This window comes from Thunnus maccoyii, chromosome 23 (genome assembly GCF_910596095.1).
Source record: "Thunnus maccoyii chromosome 23, fThuMac1.1, whole genome shotgun sequence".
Classification (NCBI taxonomy): domain Eukaryota; kingdom Metazoa; phylum Chordata; class Actinopteri; order Scombriformes; family Scombridae; genus Thunnus; species Thunnus maccoyii.
Window position 1 is genome coordinate 8159457 of NC_056555.1, and position 15999 is coordinate 8175455.

Sequence of the window (15999 nt, forward strand, 5' to 3'; positions counted from 1 at the left end):
TCTCTAGCCTGTGTGTGTGTGTGTGTGTGTGTGTGTGTGTGTGTGTGATTAACAGTGGTGACATTAGGTTGTGTGTTATTGCCTTTTGTGGTTAAGCTGGACAGGAAACACGGTTTGGGCTGTCGGCTGCCGATTTAGGGCACCTCACAGAGGATGCTTTGTGTGTGTGTGTCTGGCTCTTTGTGTGTGCGAGTGTGTGTAAGGGTGTGTCTGCGCGTATATGACTGCGTGAGCATATACAGGCAGGAGCTGTGTTCACATTTTCTCCCTCTTACACACTGTTTACTTCAATAGAGAAAGTCATCAGGGAAAAGCCAGCAGGCGCGTTACATCAATACTAACAAGCACAAACATTTTTACTTCACGATGCTACGGTGTCGTTACAGTTCATGTCAAAACATTTTTGGGGATAGTTTTTAAAATTAGTACTCTGACGACAATTTCTATGGACTCTAGGCTTTTTTCACGCTTGTTTTCGATATCAAAACGCTTAGAAGTTGCTTAATACTTGCTTTAAAAGTCTGAAAAACTAAATCCGATGCTTGTCCGGAATAGCCAAAGCTCTCTGTATAACAGAGCAACGTCGAGGGACGAGGGAATATCACTGACTCCCTCCTCCAGGTCCTCCCTCCCTTAATCTTTATCCCTCCATCTCAGCCTTTCCTTTCTGTTGCTGCCCCACTCTTCCCACTGTTCAAAAGGACAGCCTATAAATAGATATTAGGCAATATCCTTAAGAGTCTGCACAGAGAAGAAGGGAGAGACGGAGGGAGGGGAGGGATGGAGAGCGACATTCTTACAAACAGCTGATTGTGTAAAGAGGGAACAGTAAGTAAGACAACACCGGGGGAGAGAGAGAGAGAGAGAGAGAGAGAGAGGCAGGAAGACAGAGAGAGGGAAAGAGCAAGAGGACAGACGATGTTAAAATAAGTTCAAGAGTGTGTGACGGAGAGATAGAGACGGAGACAGAGAGAGAGGGAGAGAAATCATTTTTGAAAGCTGAGACTGGGAGATGCAGCGAGAGAGAGAGGAGGGAAGAAAAAAAACAAACGATGGCAATAAAGCAAGTGATAGCGCGACACAGGGGGAAACATTTGTTTAAATTCCCGCCTGAGGTGTCATACGGATGTAAATGTTGCGGTCGGCTCCTCGGAGGCAAAACGCCCTGGGCGCCTTATCTAAAAGGCACATTCCGCTCAACTATTTTAATATGCCCTTCCATTCCCTCAGAGAACAATTTCAAAGATAGCTTGCATTTCTACGCAAATAGACCCGCACCTGAGTGACAGGCAGGCAGTTCTTAGCAATGACGAGGTGGCGGGAAAAAAAACACACACAAAAAAAAAAACACACACACACAAATGTCACTTTGACTCTTGACAGCACTTTGGAATTAGCCGCTGTGCTTATTTTTACTGTGAGCGCACTGAGACGATGGATTCGACTGACTGTGCAGTGCGTGTTTGTGTAGTGGTTGAAATAATGGGTTGTAATTTAAAGAGAGGCTGAGCACATGCGTGTGCACTCACACACACACACACACACACGCATGCGTGCGTACGCCGGAGCACACACACTTTACTGTGGAATTCTCCAGAGGAGGCTCCCACGCTCCCTGAAAGCTTGTTCTGAGTAGAGGAGTTAACAAGAGCAGTTAGCACCATGATTATGTTAGCAGCCAGACACACAGAGCTAGACAGCCGGGCACGTGTGTGTGTGTGTGTGTGTGTGTGTGTATGAGAGATAGTCTGTGACATTTCTATGATGGCTGCTTTGTCTTTGAAACAAATCTTTGCCCCCATTTTGCTTAATTCATTTGATTTAAGTGTGTGTGTGTGGTTTTTGCATGTGTGAGCACCCTCTCTTGCGTGTTCATAAGCTCTCTGCGCGTATTTAAACATGCTTGCGTGTGCGTAAGCTCGCCGCTGCTGACGTGCCAACATGAAATGGACGCGTTGATTACAGTAAGCGACGGCCAGGAGACGGTTAACCACTGTCGATGGCGATTATTTGGCCGGTTAATGGACGTCCGCCGCTGTCCGATTAGTGACTTAGCAGCAGTGGACATATGTGATATGAGAGGGACTTAACTGAGGAGCCGCTAATCATCAAAAAGCCAAGGGGAAGTGGCGCTCTAATCTCAGCTTAGCGCTCTCACCGTGCGCACAAAGTTGTGTGTGTGTGTTTGTGCGTGTGTGTGTGTGTGTGTGGTTTCTGCATGAGAAATGAGAGGTTGTGAAGCAGAAGAGACAAACAGCAGAGTAGAATTTGGTTTCTGTAGAGTTTACTTATTCTTTGGTTTGTAAATCAAAAAATACACAAAAAGGCTGCAATATTATTGCAACAGTGTTGTGTCATTTGAAATATCATTACTGTACTGCTTTGTGGAAAGGGCTAGCAGCATGTGTGTTAAGTGTGTTAAGGACTGTGTTTGGCGGGAGGCGTTTGATTTTTGGCTTTGCAGAACAGGACAAAATTATGCTAATGTTCTCTAATTATGACCTGGACGCCGCTGCCAATTTATCGTCTTAATAAAACCTCATCTTTTTTTAATCCTTGCATCGCTCCGCGCTTTCAACCAGCTTCCTCCAGGTCTCCGCCGGCGTGACAGCCCTGCCAAACTTTAAATGAAGTAGCCGGCGTAACCTGCACACCCGCCGTGCCCAATTGTATAGTAATTCGACTTCAAAGGGGAACGGGAGGGAGAGAGGGATTTTATAGCCGGAGAGGAGCTGTGAATGGTCTCTCCATTCATAGACACCCACCTCCGAGGAAGTAGTGGCAGAGCTGGGGAGGGGAGGTGGGGGGGAGTGGATGGGTGTGAAGAGGAGTGGAGGGGGAAGAAGAAGAGGAAGAGGGGCAAGAAAACAGCAAAAAGAATGATGAAATGAAGTGTTTACCAGAGACTTATTTTCTTCAGGAGAGTGTAGGGCTCTCTTTGAGTTTTTTGGATACGTGTGTTGTTCTCTATGTTAATGTGTAACTATTCTTGTCTCCAGATGGCCTGTCCGTTTACATGTGTCAGCATGGCTACTGCGTTTAAATGATGGATAATAAAATTGTAAAAATAAAAACTGAGTCACTTTTTCAAAGATGTTTTCTTTAAGTGAGCCAACGTGTAACATTTGTGAGGTGAGAGGATTCAAAGCTGACCCCAGGTTTTTGTGTACATAGGGTTATGGCTAGGCAGAGGTGTGCGCAGGACACAAGGGGAGGTGTGTGTGTGTGTCAGTGTGTGTGTGTGTGTGTGTCTGAAACAAAAGGCCTCAGTGTGAGAGAGTGAAAGGAGGTAAAGTAAACAGGCAATGATGAGGACAGACCTGCAGTGTTAAGGCCTCTGTTGTATGTATGTGCACATATGTGTGTGTGTGTGTGTGTGTGTGTGCCGCGTGGCTCAAAGCCTTGTAGTTTGTACAGCTGGGCCCGCCGCTCACACTGGATCTTGTGTGGAGCAACACACACACACACACACACACACACACACACACAGTTTTCTGCTCAGTCATTCCTCACCTACTTTTTTTTAATGCAGCTGACAAATACCATAAACGCTATCACAAGTTGCAGTTCTAATATTAATTGGATTTATTGATAGGCTGTGTGCAGTTTTATCTCTTAAGTCTTTGTCATGGAAACAAACGCAAAATCTTTATGGCCATGGTTTTTGCTGAGCAAGCCCATGAAGATAGAACGGAAAGACAGATAAAGAAATCAAGTGCAGATACACATTCCACTCTGTTGACTTACAGAAGCGTCCGTACATGTGTGTGTTTGTGCGTTTTTTTTCTTCTGTACACACCGTCCTGTATGAAAACACAGATTTACAGCTGTTCGGCATTGTTTTTACAGATGGAACGTGTGATTAAGTGAATCCGACCTTGATAAAAGTATACAAAAAAACTCATTAAAATAGTTGAGGCTGTATATTGTTGTAGTGGTGATTTAGTAATTTTCTGATTTAACTTCAAATAAAGGATTGCATGGGTCGCTCATAAGTGGATGAAATTGTACAACCTTTGAAAGCTCATTGAAACTCAAAAATGCATGCAAAGAAAACAAAGTCACTTTTTCGGAGTTCCTGAAAACTTTACATTTTGGAGATAAAAAAAAAAGGTTCTCAGCAATGTGCGGATGATAACACCAATTTGTAAATTGGTTTAAATTATTAGATTATCTATGAGGTCTATCAATCTTGCAGACAAAATCTTCCAAAAACAATTACAGATAATTAAGTTACTGGTGGAGAGATGGCCTTTTTTTTTTTTTTTTTTTTTTTTAAAGGTATTACTGCAGTTGAGTTTATTTGATTTTGACCGTAACCTTCCGTGCGATATGATAACACCACATGTTGTGTTTCTTAGCGTGGCACTTTCTTCATCGCCTCAAGTGAGAAGCACTCAATATTGTTTGCCTTTCCACTGTCATAAGGTAAATAAGCAATGAATTAGTAGCAGAGCTGCTCCTAGAAACAATGCCAGATGTACAGTCCAGAGGAAATCCAAAAGAGTCAAGAGTGTAATCAGTTTATCACGGACAAGCGGAGAGAAAGAAGAATTTAAGAGAGAAAGACAAGTAGTAAATATGGATGGAGGATAAAGATATAATGGTGAATCTCTTAGTATTGGTGACAGAGAGAATGGAAAGAAAGCTGAGGGAAGAGTAAAAGAAACAACGTGTTGAATCAAAAGCGAAAAAAGAGAATCAGCAGAGTTTGAGATTTACACGCCTGTTGCTTATTTCTTTTTTTTCCACCATCTCACCACTTTTTCACCATCACACATCCTTCCCCTCCGGTTTTCCCAGTCCCTCCATCCACACCTCCATCCCTTCATCCCTGTCATGCGTTTGCCTCTGTTCGACTGAGCGTTAGCAGCCTATTACCCAGGGTCATAGTCGCAGTGGCTTCAAGGCTGACAAGTGCATCTGAAAGCACTCAGGCGATGCTGAGAACCACATTAAATTCTATTATTGCCACATAGTCACTGCATCCCTATTCAGCTGAAGTACAGGGAGGCAAATTTACCTTGTGAGAGACAGAGTTCACCTAATAGATGTGGCTTTATATCCTTTCCTTCTTTTCAAGGGAACAAAGCCTCAGTAACAAATGCAAACAGCAGGGCCCTCATGTTGCTAGCCATTTTCCTCCAGTTCCTCTATTGTCCAGAGGTTTTCATAAACACATATTATTGTCACTGTGCATACTGCTCTCACTCTCTGTCTCTCCTATTTTTTTTTTTTTTTCCTCTTTCTCACTCTGTGTCTCTCTCTGAAAGCCCATTGTCAAGACATGGTCATTTCCTCCACAATGCCAGGGCAAGCGGGCTCCATTTGCAGTACTGGCCCATCTTTTGAAAATGTGAACATTGAATGGCCCCCATGGTAAACATACTGTAAGACCTGAGAGTGGGTTTGAAGGTCTGCCAAGGAGCTGGGTGCTCGCAAACTGAGTGAAGGGGATATTGTGTAGAGTTGCACTGCTAGAGCTCAGGCGTCTGAACGTTCTGAATGTGCAACAAAGACAAACTAATCCAGAAGAAGGAGAGGGCTGATGAGCTGAATGGGATCCAATGAATACCTGCTCAAAGGACTTACAGATGTCTTAATGCTATCTTTTTTTTTTTTTTTTTTTTTACAGTAAACACACAGCAAAGTGGCTACAAATTTAGAGTTGAATCAGACTATCCAGGAGTTTACAGGAACTAGTTTTACCCTCAGGAACCTCCACATATATCTGTTGCCGCCATCATGACTGTCGTATAACTCCAGCCGTTGATCTATTATATCATCCTTTGAATATTGCTCACACTTCCTCCTGTTTTTCCTTCTCTCTCCATCTTTCTATCTCCCTTCTCCTCTTTTTTTTTCTTTTTTCCAGGATGTCTTCCAAGCGACCAGCCTCTCCATATGGGGGGACAGATGGAGAGGTAACCATGGCAACCAGCAGACAGCGAATGGAGGATGAGGAAAGCGAGGGACTGGGCCGTGTCATCCACCTCCCCCTGGCCTCCTACTGCGGCAAGGTGTCCCCTCGCTCGCCCCCCAACCGCAACTTGGACAGCCCCCCCAACATGGTAAGGGCGGCTACCGCATTTTGCATCCGATCTCCACTTATTGTTACCAAGGGTGATGGCACCCACTTAAGGGTGACGGCAGCCTCGAGTGCTGACTCAGGGTGGAGCCATGAAACAGGTGTGACGTTTTGAAGAGGTTCCAGACTGGTGTGACCCACAGTGTGTTTTAGGGCTTCATAAGTGACCAGTTTATTCACATTACTTTTGTCTTGTTTGGCAAACTTGTTGAAAAGTTGAAAAGTTCACTGTAGACTTTTGGGAAATGTAGTTTGAAGCCCTTCAGTATTAAAAAAATAAAAAAAATGCTAACAGCTAAAAGTGCTAAACATCCTTTACTTACATTCAAAATTTCCCTCTCATGTTAGCTCTCTGTGTCTTTGGCTTGATAGACTCTGCAGCTCTCATCATCGGCTGCTTGGCCCTCGTCTCTGTGTCTCCATTGGCTCTCTGCCCTTGGCATTCCTTTCCATAATGCCATGTGTATGTGTGTGTTTGAGAGGCTCAGGGTTGAAAGTGACCCCCAGGGCACAGACCCTAGATCAGATTATGTTCACGGTAATCCTGACCTCCAGCATTACGAAAAGAGAGTTAGTGCTGAGGGCAAACGTAGCTCTTGGTCTTTGATACTGGCTTCAGGAACCACTTGCTAAATGAGCTGGGAAAGTAGGTATCACTTGTATGGAAGTAAATTACAATCTTTGGTTTAAAAAAAATATTATCTTTGTAGATGGATTCAGCTAATAGTGAAGTTATCTTCTGAAATAGTACATGAGATGGTTTCAGGGATTAAACATGCTCAAACAATTAGAATTGTGTTGTTTTTATGGAATTTCCAGTAATTTCTGGGGAAGTAAACAGTTTCTGTTTCTATTAAAAACAAATTGAATGCTACTTATATAGTCTGAATCTCAAACTCCATGTTTACTTTGGTATGTTATTTATTCCTCTTATGGTCATCTTTTGAACCCAAACAACATAATAAGAACAACACCAATCTCAACAATGAGGAAACTAAATGTATGAATATTTGTTTGGTGATTCATCGTTGACGTGAAGATAGTGAGATTCATAAAGAAAGAAGAAAGAAATTGACTTTTCCCTGTGAGTGAAAAGCAGTTTGGCGCTTGAAGCTTGAGGTTTGTTTTTTTGTTGTTGTTTTTTTTTTTTTTTCCCAAAATGGGGGAGGAAATAAAAAGAAGGTTCAAGGCTACTGTTTGGGTGCACACGTGTTTTTGCTTTTATGCGCGCAGCACCAACCGTCGCCTTGAGCCCGTTTTGATGCACAGTTGCGTGACTGCAAAATATGAGCCATTGCAGTGAGTCATTTTCTTCAGGATAAAGTGTGACATTGTGTGGTGGTGTTGAATGTATGGCTCTGTATGTGCAAGTGCGTTTGTGTGTACAAGAGCATGTGTGTGTGTGTGTGTGTTTGTACAGTTGTTTGTACAATAATCTTCTTTGTGATTCATTATAAATATCAGTATATTACCTCGCAGTATATATAGACTTATTGTAAACTTCTGTTGGTTGACGTATGTGTGTGTGAGTACACAGCTATGTGTGCATTTTTCAGATTACTGTGTCTCATTACACATTCTATACATGTGGTGTGATTTACAATGCATGTTCAGTACATACGTGTGATTATGTGACTGTATATAGGGTATTACATGTTGCTGGTATGCATTATTTAGTTTGCATAAAGAAATGTTGACTATCCACCATGAGAACATATGATTAACATTTAAGTGCATCTGTGAAACATAAATGACTCTAATAGTCTTTACAGTGTGTTTTCATTTTGCGTGTCATCAGGTGCGTATGCCAGCACACTATGCACTGTCTTAATCTTCTCTTGGGCCCTCACCTTGATACACACCTTGTCACAGCAGTGCTCTGATAACAGCCACCGACCTTTCCCCCCTACCGACGATAAATGCTTGTATGCTGTAAAACAATGAAACAGTGCTTAGGAGCCGTAATTGAAAGCTAATTCTGTAATTAGCCCTCTGATTAGCCTGCAGGCCCCTCCCACGGTGGACTCTGCATCTGTGGCAGGTGCCAAGTGTAAACCAAAGTCCTGGGACCATAAGAGAACACACACACACACACACACACACACACACACACACACACACACACACACACACACACACACACACACACACACACACAAACACGCGCGTGCAAACACACACATACACACACCCACGCTGTGTTATCTGTAGCTGTTGATTTTATTACTCCCGATGCATTTAGATAAATTTATCTTTAATAATTAATCGCTAAAAATAAACACAAACATTCCATTACAAACATTATGTACAATATTTTGTGCAGATTTTGGCCTCGTCGCTGTCCTTTTTAGGTCATTATGGAGGGACAGCTGCTAAACATTCTTCATCCCCTCCTTAAAAAATTCTCATATCTTCTAAAAACAACACAGAACTGCTTTCTAGTCCATTTATTGACAGCCCAAGTGAGAGAGTGTTGGCGTGTGTGTGCTTATGTGTGTTTGGGATGACTTGTGTTGTTGGGGGGGGGGGGGGGGTGGGTCTCATACACAGCATAATAGTTGATGTGGATTATTAAGTGGCAAGTATGTGTCTGGCGGGTGGGATGAGAGCTTATCCGACTGCCTGCTTGGCACGTTGTAAGATGTGCGTTAAGTTTTTTCTTCTTTGGGGGAGGAGGGGGGTGGAGGGGGTTTACAGTGTCAATCCCTTCACCGCTGACTGCCAGTGAAGAGTGGATGGAGAGAAATAGAGAGAGAAATGGAAAGGGAGAAGGAGATTTACTAGGTGGCTGGGGGTGTTGGTGGGACCCTAAGGGAGTGGTGGGGGTTAGTGGGGGTCTCTCTCTCACTCTCTCAGGGCAATTGCCGTAAAGTGATAGGGGGAAGTAAATGGCTCATTGACGACCGGTTGACTTGGAAGTGAGGCAGCGAGGGAGAGAATGAGGAGAGATGGTGGGGGGGGGGGGGGGGGGGGGGGGGGGGGGGGGAGAGAGTGGGGGGGGGGGGGGGGGGAGGGGGGGGTGACGAGATTACAGCTTTATCTTGTCATAGTAAATTAACACGGCGGCGGAGAAGCGCTCGACTACACACTGACCTCTTCATCCGGCCTGCCTCGCGTGCCTGCTCAGCTTTAACCCAGCCGCTTTACCTGCCTGATGCAGCTGTAGACAGACACACACACACACACACACACACACAGAATAAAAAAAAACAGCACTCTCACATATTTTAAGACTGAAAAGTGCTTGATTATTCACTTTTTTAAAAATGTTGTTTATATATACAAACCCTGCCTCTTGATAAGAATAGTACTGTTCATGATGGTTTGCAAATGAATGTAGTTTAGCTAAAAGGGTGTTTTATTGGAAGTGAAGTTCTCACTGTGCTGCTGGACCCTGATTGGCTGAGACAAGCTCACAGTTCAAATGCCTTATGGGAAGGGAACCACAGTCATAAACATGGATTTTTAACTGTATTTAATGATTCAAACCCAAAAAAAAACTTACTGTATTTGAAAATGTTGAATTATTATAAGAAGGTGCCTATGAGTTTGTAGTGCACATACAGATATAATTGTTTAATAACTGTCCTTCTTGCTTGCTTTCTTTTAGATCTTTTATGTTTGTGTTTCCTTGCACAAAATAAATGTTTTCACATCAGGCAGAGGCAAGCATCTTCTCTCATAAATGTGTTAATGGACAAACACTAATTATTTCATTAACAGGCGAGATGCACGCTAACGCAATACAAAACTATAAAGATATTTCATCAAGCATTATTTCTTATTCATTTTCCTCCACAAGCTCTCTTTTTCCCTCTTTTTGTGCAATGTGTGATTATGTTAGTGTGTGTTTGTGTGTTCATGTGAATTTGACAGATTTAACACAGTCATTGAGCAGTCTTGAGACACAGTGGTCACACTTAATTTCTCATGCCAGTGATGCACTAATGAATCAACACACGCTTGCCTGTCAACAGCGAGGGGTCGTGGTAAAATATACTGGCATATATTTTAGCCAAACTGCTATTTAAAATACAGAAAATACAGCTGCATGTTTTTAGATAAGGAAAGGGCAAGAGTGTTACTCTCACATGAGTTCAATTAGACTATTAGAATCGGGACATTAAAATCAAGTAATTCAATGACAACATGTAAATTTGTTTTTTGAAAATCATCATTAATATTAATATACCAAAATTATAATTATGTTCAAAATTTAGGGATTTAAAGCTCAACCATATTGTTGGAACAGGAGGATAAAAGTAATGTGTGTGTTTGCTTGCATGTCCCAGCCTGAGGGACCTCCAAGTCAAAACTGACAGTGTCTGTGTTTACCCATGGCATGTAAAGGGATTTGCTATGTGTGTGTGTGTGTGTGTGTGTGTGTGTTTGGCAGTGTACCGGAGGTGAGTTAAGTCTATGTCGTGGAGATTGGCAGCTCTGGCGTTAAGATAAGTCTTACCCCCCTGCAGGAGTGATCAGTGACATTCTCATGTGTGTATTTCTACACTTGTGTCTGTATGTATTTTAGTTGAGCAGCTGTTTCCAGTTCTTCCTACTGTCACATTGTCCATGCCTTGATCCACGACGATGCGCCAAGCATCAAATATTGTTTTTCACACATGCACCTTGCAAAGCCTGAGACATGTCAGGCTATGGCACACAGAGAGAGAGAGAGAGAGAGAGAGAGAGAGGGAGAGAGGGAGAAGGAGGGAGATAGTTTCTTCTGTTGGGCAACAGAGAATGAGTAAGGAAAGAAGACGAAGAAATAAAAAAAAAAAAAAAAAAAAAGAACATGAACAGCGGCATCTGTGCTGGCTGTGGGAAAAAAATAGCATTTGGATTTTTTTTTTTTCTTCCTTTTTCTGGCAAGAGTTAAGTGTTTTTAAACCAACCTCCCCTCACAGATGAGCTTAAGAAGACAAAAGTTGTTTAATTCGGTTCCATTGCAGAGGCAGTAAAAGGATAAAGAGAGTGAGGCGCAATTTTTACTTTGTTCCAGTCATTTGGAAGAGAATTGACATCTGCAAACTAAAGGCAGAACCGCCCACACTGCCAGCCTGCCACATCTAGTGCATATAAATACATATATGCAGGCACTCACACATTTACACACACACACACACCTACAGGCTATGTGTGCACTCACAGTGTCAAATATACGCACAGAAATGGCAAAACCTGCTCACACGCATGCACCGAGACGAGGGCATGAACGTTTACAGTATCCAGAATTCCTGTTTGTACTTATGAATAAATGAATGTTGATGAGAAAAAAAGTTTTGCAAACCCGCGTTACTGCGGGAGCGCGGAAACACGTCGGCGCTCACACACGCGCGCGCACACGGGCTGAGTGACACCCGTTTACAATAGTGAATCTGTCTTGTCTTTTTTTTTTTTTTGATCCCTACTGTCTTGGACTTTGCGGCGCAAATCGCCGGGGTAAAAAATGTCAGTGAGGCGCGTGGATTATATGCTGGGAGGTTGATGGGTTAAAAAACATAAGCCATTTGGGATAAGGCTGTCTGTCTGACTTCACACATAAATAATGTCATGGGCCCTAATGTACCAGGTCTTTGAAGAAGCCACGGCTCCCTGCTAATTCCCTTTGATTGGGAAATGACCTTCATTGTTGGACGCAGCGAGATGACATCTCCCTGGCAGATTCTCGACAGAGCAAAGAGATCCGACAACCCCGCTCCCCTCCTCCCCGACTCCATCCCTCCATCCATCCCCCCCTCATCTCTCTCTCTCTCTCTCTCTCTCCCTCCCGTATTCTTGTTCTGTTTGTTTTGTTTGCGCGACATCTTTCTCGAAAGAAAGAGTGCGGCTGTTTTAAGTAGGCGCTGGATTAGATAAATGGGATGTGACAGGTGTGACCGCTGCCTTCAAGATGCCTCCTTTCCTCTCTCTCTCTCTCTCTCTCCGTGAATCTCTCTGTCAACTCGCTCTCTCTCATTTCCTCTAATAACATCGCCTCTCTCTCTCTCTCTCTTCCTCTCCTTCGCCTTTCGCTCTTTCCCTTCTTTTGACTTCTAGCCGCTTACACTCTTTCTCTCCCTCCGTCTCGTTACATTTGCATGTCGTGCCTGTGCTGATGCAACTCGTAATCACAAAGCCGCTCATTTGAAGTCTGAATTTCCCTAATCTGAAGAATAGGAGAGGGCAAAGGAAAGAAAGGGAGCAACAAAAAAAAAAAAAAAGAGAGAGAGAAGGAAGAAAGACAGGAGCAGGTCGAGCCGTCACTTGGTCAGGTGCTGAGAGGAGAAGAGTAAAGTCTTTCAGGGCTTTGAGATCACAAGACACTTTCCCAGCGTAGCACGGCCTTCATCCAGTGTTAGCAGCCTAAACAGTGACTGACTGAAGCCTATAACTGGTCATATATATACACAACTGTTACAGCCATGTCATCGCTGTCACACTCTGTCCCTCCGTTACAATGCAATGTGCAAGAACACTGGGAGAATTAGTGAATTATTGAGTGTGCTGACTTATTCAGAGTGTGGAAACACACAAAACCAAAGAGAGAGAGAGTCGGTGAAGTGTAAAAAATGCCAAGTGATAATGGTCTGCTGTACCTTTCATATAGTGTTTGGCCACTGACAATGAAAGCATCGTCAATATTGAAAGCCTCTGCCTGGCTTTATTCTCTCAATAGTTTGTGTTGTATGAGAAGTTTTTTTTCTCCTCTGCTCGGATGGATGCTTTTATAAAAAAAAACAACTTTGCCTATAGAATAGAAAAGAATAGAACCCGGAGTCAGTCGGGGTATAGATGACTTCATTGTGGACTGTGATCACAGTATTAAGTTCCACTTCCACCAGCAGCCAGCAAGTTAATGATTAGAGAACAATCTCCGCCTTAATACATAATAATGTCATCAATACAGCTGGAATGTACCCTTGTCTCTCTGCCTCTCTGCTGTCTCCAAACCCATCGGCTGATGACGATTCAGCCTCTAGGGGCAATGGCCAATGTTTCGGGGCCCGATATGCAGCCAAGACTTCCTCTTCCATGTACTGCTCATTGTTTACAGTCTGATTAGCAACTTGAGACGCCAACTCCTGTCATTTTTTTTCAAAGGCAATTGTGCAATCCAACTTTGAAAGCAATTTGTTTCTATTATTACATGAGTCTAATGTTTCTCCACACAATACACAAACATCAGTACTTTTTATAGGTGTTTTGGGTCCAGATGACATTTCGGCTAATACATTCCGCCTCTTTTGCTCCCTACGTGGACTGTTTACCTGTATGCATGATCCTGTAGAAATCACCGCCTACATTTCAAGTGCTATACCTGCTCAAAAGCGATTGGTCAAAACTGCTAAGACTGCAAACGGAAACCAAAATGCTTCCGATACTAAAATCTTGTCCTTGCCCACAGAATCTGCATTCATATGCAGATATCTGTTTATAGAGATTAGGCTCTCTGTCACATGCACACACACCCACACACAGACAAATGGAGATACTGGAAATGTGTGCCGCTGTCCCAGGTGGTGTGCTCCATACTGGAGTGAGATTAGCCAAAGATTAACCCTGTGGACCATTGACCCTCATGTCTACAAAGAGCTGAGCTGACAGACTGACTAGCTGATTGACTGACTGACTCACTTGTTTCTGTAGTTAAACAGCACGACACTCACCTGAGCGCACCTGTGTGTGCGCGTGCAAGCATAATATATGTATTTAAATGTCTGTAGGACGCCTGTGCTGATTACATTTACAACATGTGTACATACAGTCGTCCACACACACACACACGTGTGGCAGAGAGAGAGAGAGAGAGAGAGAGAGTGTGTGTGTGTGCGCTCTTTGGAAGCTGACGCCGTCCTCCCTCTCAGTGTCACTGTTAATTGGGCTGAGCCGGCATTAAGTCTATCATGCGGTCTGTCCACACAAACACCGGTTTTATTAGGTCAAAGATTAAGATGCTAGAATTTACTTACCATTCAGCTGCTCTCACGAGAGTTTTTGTTTCTGTTTATTCTTACTGGTCTTACAGGAAGTTAATCTTTTTTTTTTTTTTTTATTTTGTCTGACAAACAGAAGGATTTTTAATGCATAACCCTATGTAACATATATAAATTGAAATGCTTTTTTATTTTATGAAATAAATCTTTATGGTCTTTTTTTCACCCACATCAAATGTGCAAGTCTAGTTTATGACTAAGGGAAGGCTTACCGGTTTTAATGAAATGGTTGGTTTTGAAATTATTATTATCTATTACACATACATCAGTTGCATCTGTGGGACCCCAGACAGTGAGGAAGGTCAGCCCGTGTCATCAAAACACAACTTGAGTCACTTTATGACCTAAAAGTCTGTCAAAATGAAACTGAAAATAAATGTTTGACTTTAAAGAGTACAGCTTTTAAAATTAATTTAGAAATCAACTTTGTATTTTTTTTTTAACTTAAGGGCACCCGTGATTTCCAAAGATCATTCAACTTACCTTTTAAAGGCTGTGTAAACTTAGTAAGTCTAGAAGGATGCAGGATAATTATTCATAATGACAGCTTGGCAGAAGGCACAGAGCTGTACTGTGAGTTGTATATATTATATTTTTTTAGCTGTCATGCCGATTGTTGTTTTGTCTGTTGTGAATTTTTTAGCCCTTTCAGTCCTTTCATAAGTTTATGGAAATGACTTGACACAGTTCCAAAGCTTTGTGTTTTGAAAAGGGATCTATTTTTTGAGACTTTTGATGGAGTTGCATCCTCAGCATTAATTGTCACGAATCTTAGGACAAAAGTAGTGAAACTTGGGCTCGGGAGTCGTACAGTAGCGTTGGACGTTCCTCAAAGGAGAGCAGTCGAAGGCTTTGTAATGAAGAGTTAGCGTGACTCTGAGAGTGTGTGGAGTCTTTTGCTGTTGTTTCATGTGCTCGTTCTGTCAAGTACCTCCAAGTCAGTCAAATGCAGATTCCAGAGGACGTGAGAGAAAAGAAGAAGTATGCCCTAACTTGAGATAACTGGCCGGGGATGAAAGTTGGTTGCATTGGGCTATGAGAAGGGGAGATGGAGAGAATAAAGAGAGCAAGTGAATTAGAGAGGGATGGAGATAATGAGTGGGTATATGCCAGCTCCTCCCCCGTCCTCTCCTCCTTTTCTTCTTTCACAGTTTGTTTATGCCTTTAAGTTTAGCTAATTTTGAATCTAATCATTTATTCCTCTCTTCTCCCCTCCTCTTCTCCTTCCCCTCCAGGACCAGGACGGCACTAAGGGGAGCTCTCTGAGTCCTTACCCCCAGCACAATGCTACCTCACCGGGCAAAGAGGAAGGCGGAGGTGGGGGACGGCCCTGCAGCGACGGGGGCTCGGCCGCGGGCGCCCTGGGGACCCCCGAGAGACGCAAGGGCAGCCTGGCAGACGTGGTGGACACACTGAAACAACGCAAGATGGAGGAGCTGATCAAGAACGAGCCAGAAGGTCAGTGATGAAAAGGGGACGCCTGCGCGGCCAGATGTGTGATCTGTAGCTCCCCGCCATCTCTCTGGCTCTGCGCCGCTCTTTTATCACATTCTGTTGTCCTTTCTCTCTTCTTTCTTTCTGTCTTGTTTTCTCCATGGCTCTCTCTCTCTCTCTCTCTCCCTCTGTTATGAGCTCACCAACATTCAGATGAGAGGCGAGCCTTTGTTTTTCCAGCACACAGACAGACAGCATCAGCTGTTTGGGTCCATTGTCCACCATGCTTTGCATATTTATCACAACCTGACAAATAAGATGTGTGTATGCCTGCGTGTGCGTGTAGTGGATGCTTGAGTCTGTGATACAAACATACTTGAATATCTTCACAACTCTCCAAATGTTTCCTGGCTTTATTTTCAAGGGGGAAGTGGGGGAGGGGGGGCACTCACATTAAGATTTCTCTCAGCTAAATAATCAGAGAGGGTTAAATGAATCTTA

At 43.2% G+C, this 15999-nt stretch overlaps 1 protein-coding gene and 1 long non-coding RNA gene across 2 annotated transcripts in view; one reads left to right on the plus strand and one right to left on the minus strand.

Annotated features, from left to right (window-relative positions):
• LOC121890466 overlaps window positions 1-15999 on the minus strand; it is a 150082-nt gene that overhangs the window by 26455 nt on the left and 107628 nt on the right. Inside the window, exons 2-3 of the long non-coding RNA XR_006093803.1 lie at window positions 9182-9248; window positions 7951-8018 (exon numbers count right to left, since the gene is read on the minus strand). This is a non-coding gene — a long non-coding RNA (uncharacterized LOC121890466). The remainder of the gene's footprint in view (window positions 1-7950; window positions 8019-9181; window positions 9249-15999) is intronic.
• The window catches only part of sox5 (SRY-box transcription factor 5), a 92904-nt gene that overhangs the window by 9617 nt on the left and 67288 nt on the right, over window positions 1-15999 (plus strand). Inside the window, exons 2-3 of the mRNA XM_042402740.1 lie at window positions 5876-6071; window positions 15300-15522. Coding sequence (XP_042258674.1) covers window positions 5876-6071; window positions 15300-15522 — 419 coding nt within the window. The remainder of the gene's footprint in view (window positions 1-5875; window positions 6072-15299; window positions 15523-15999) is intronic.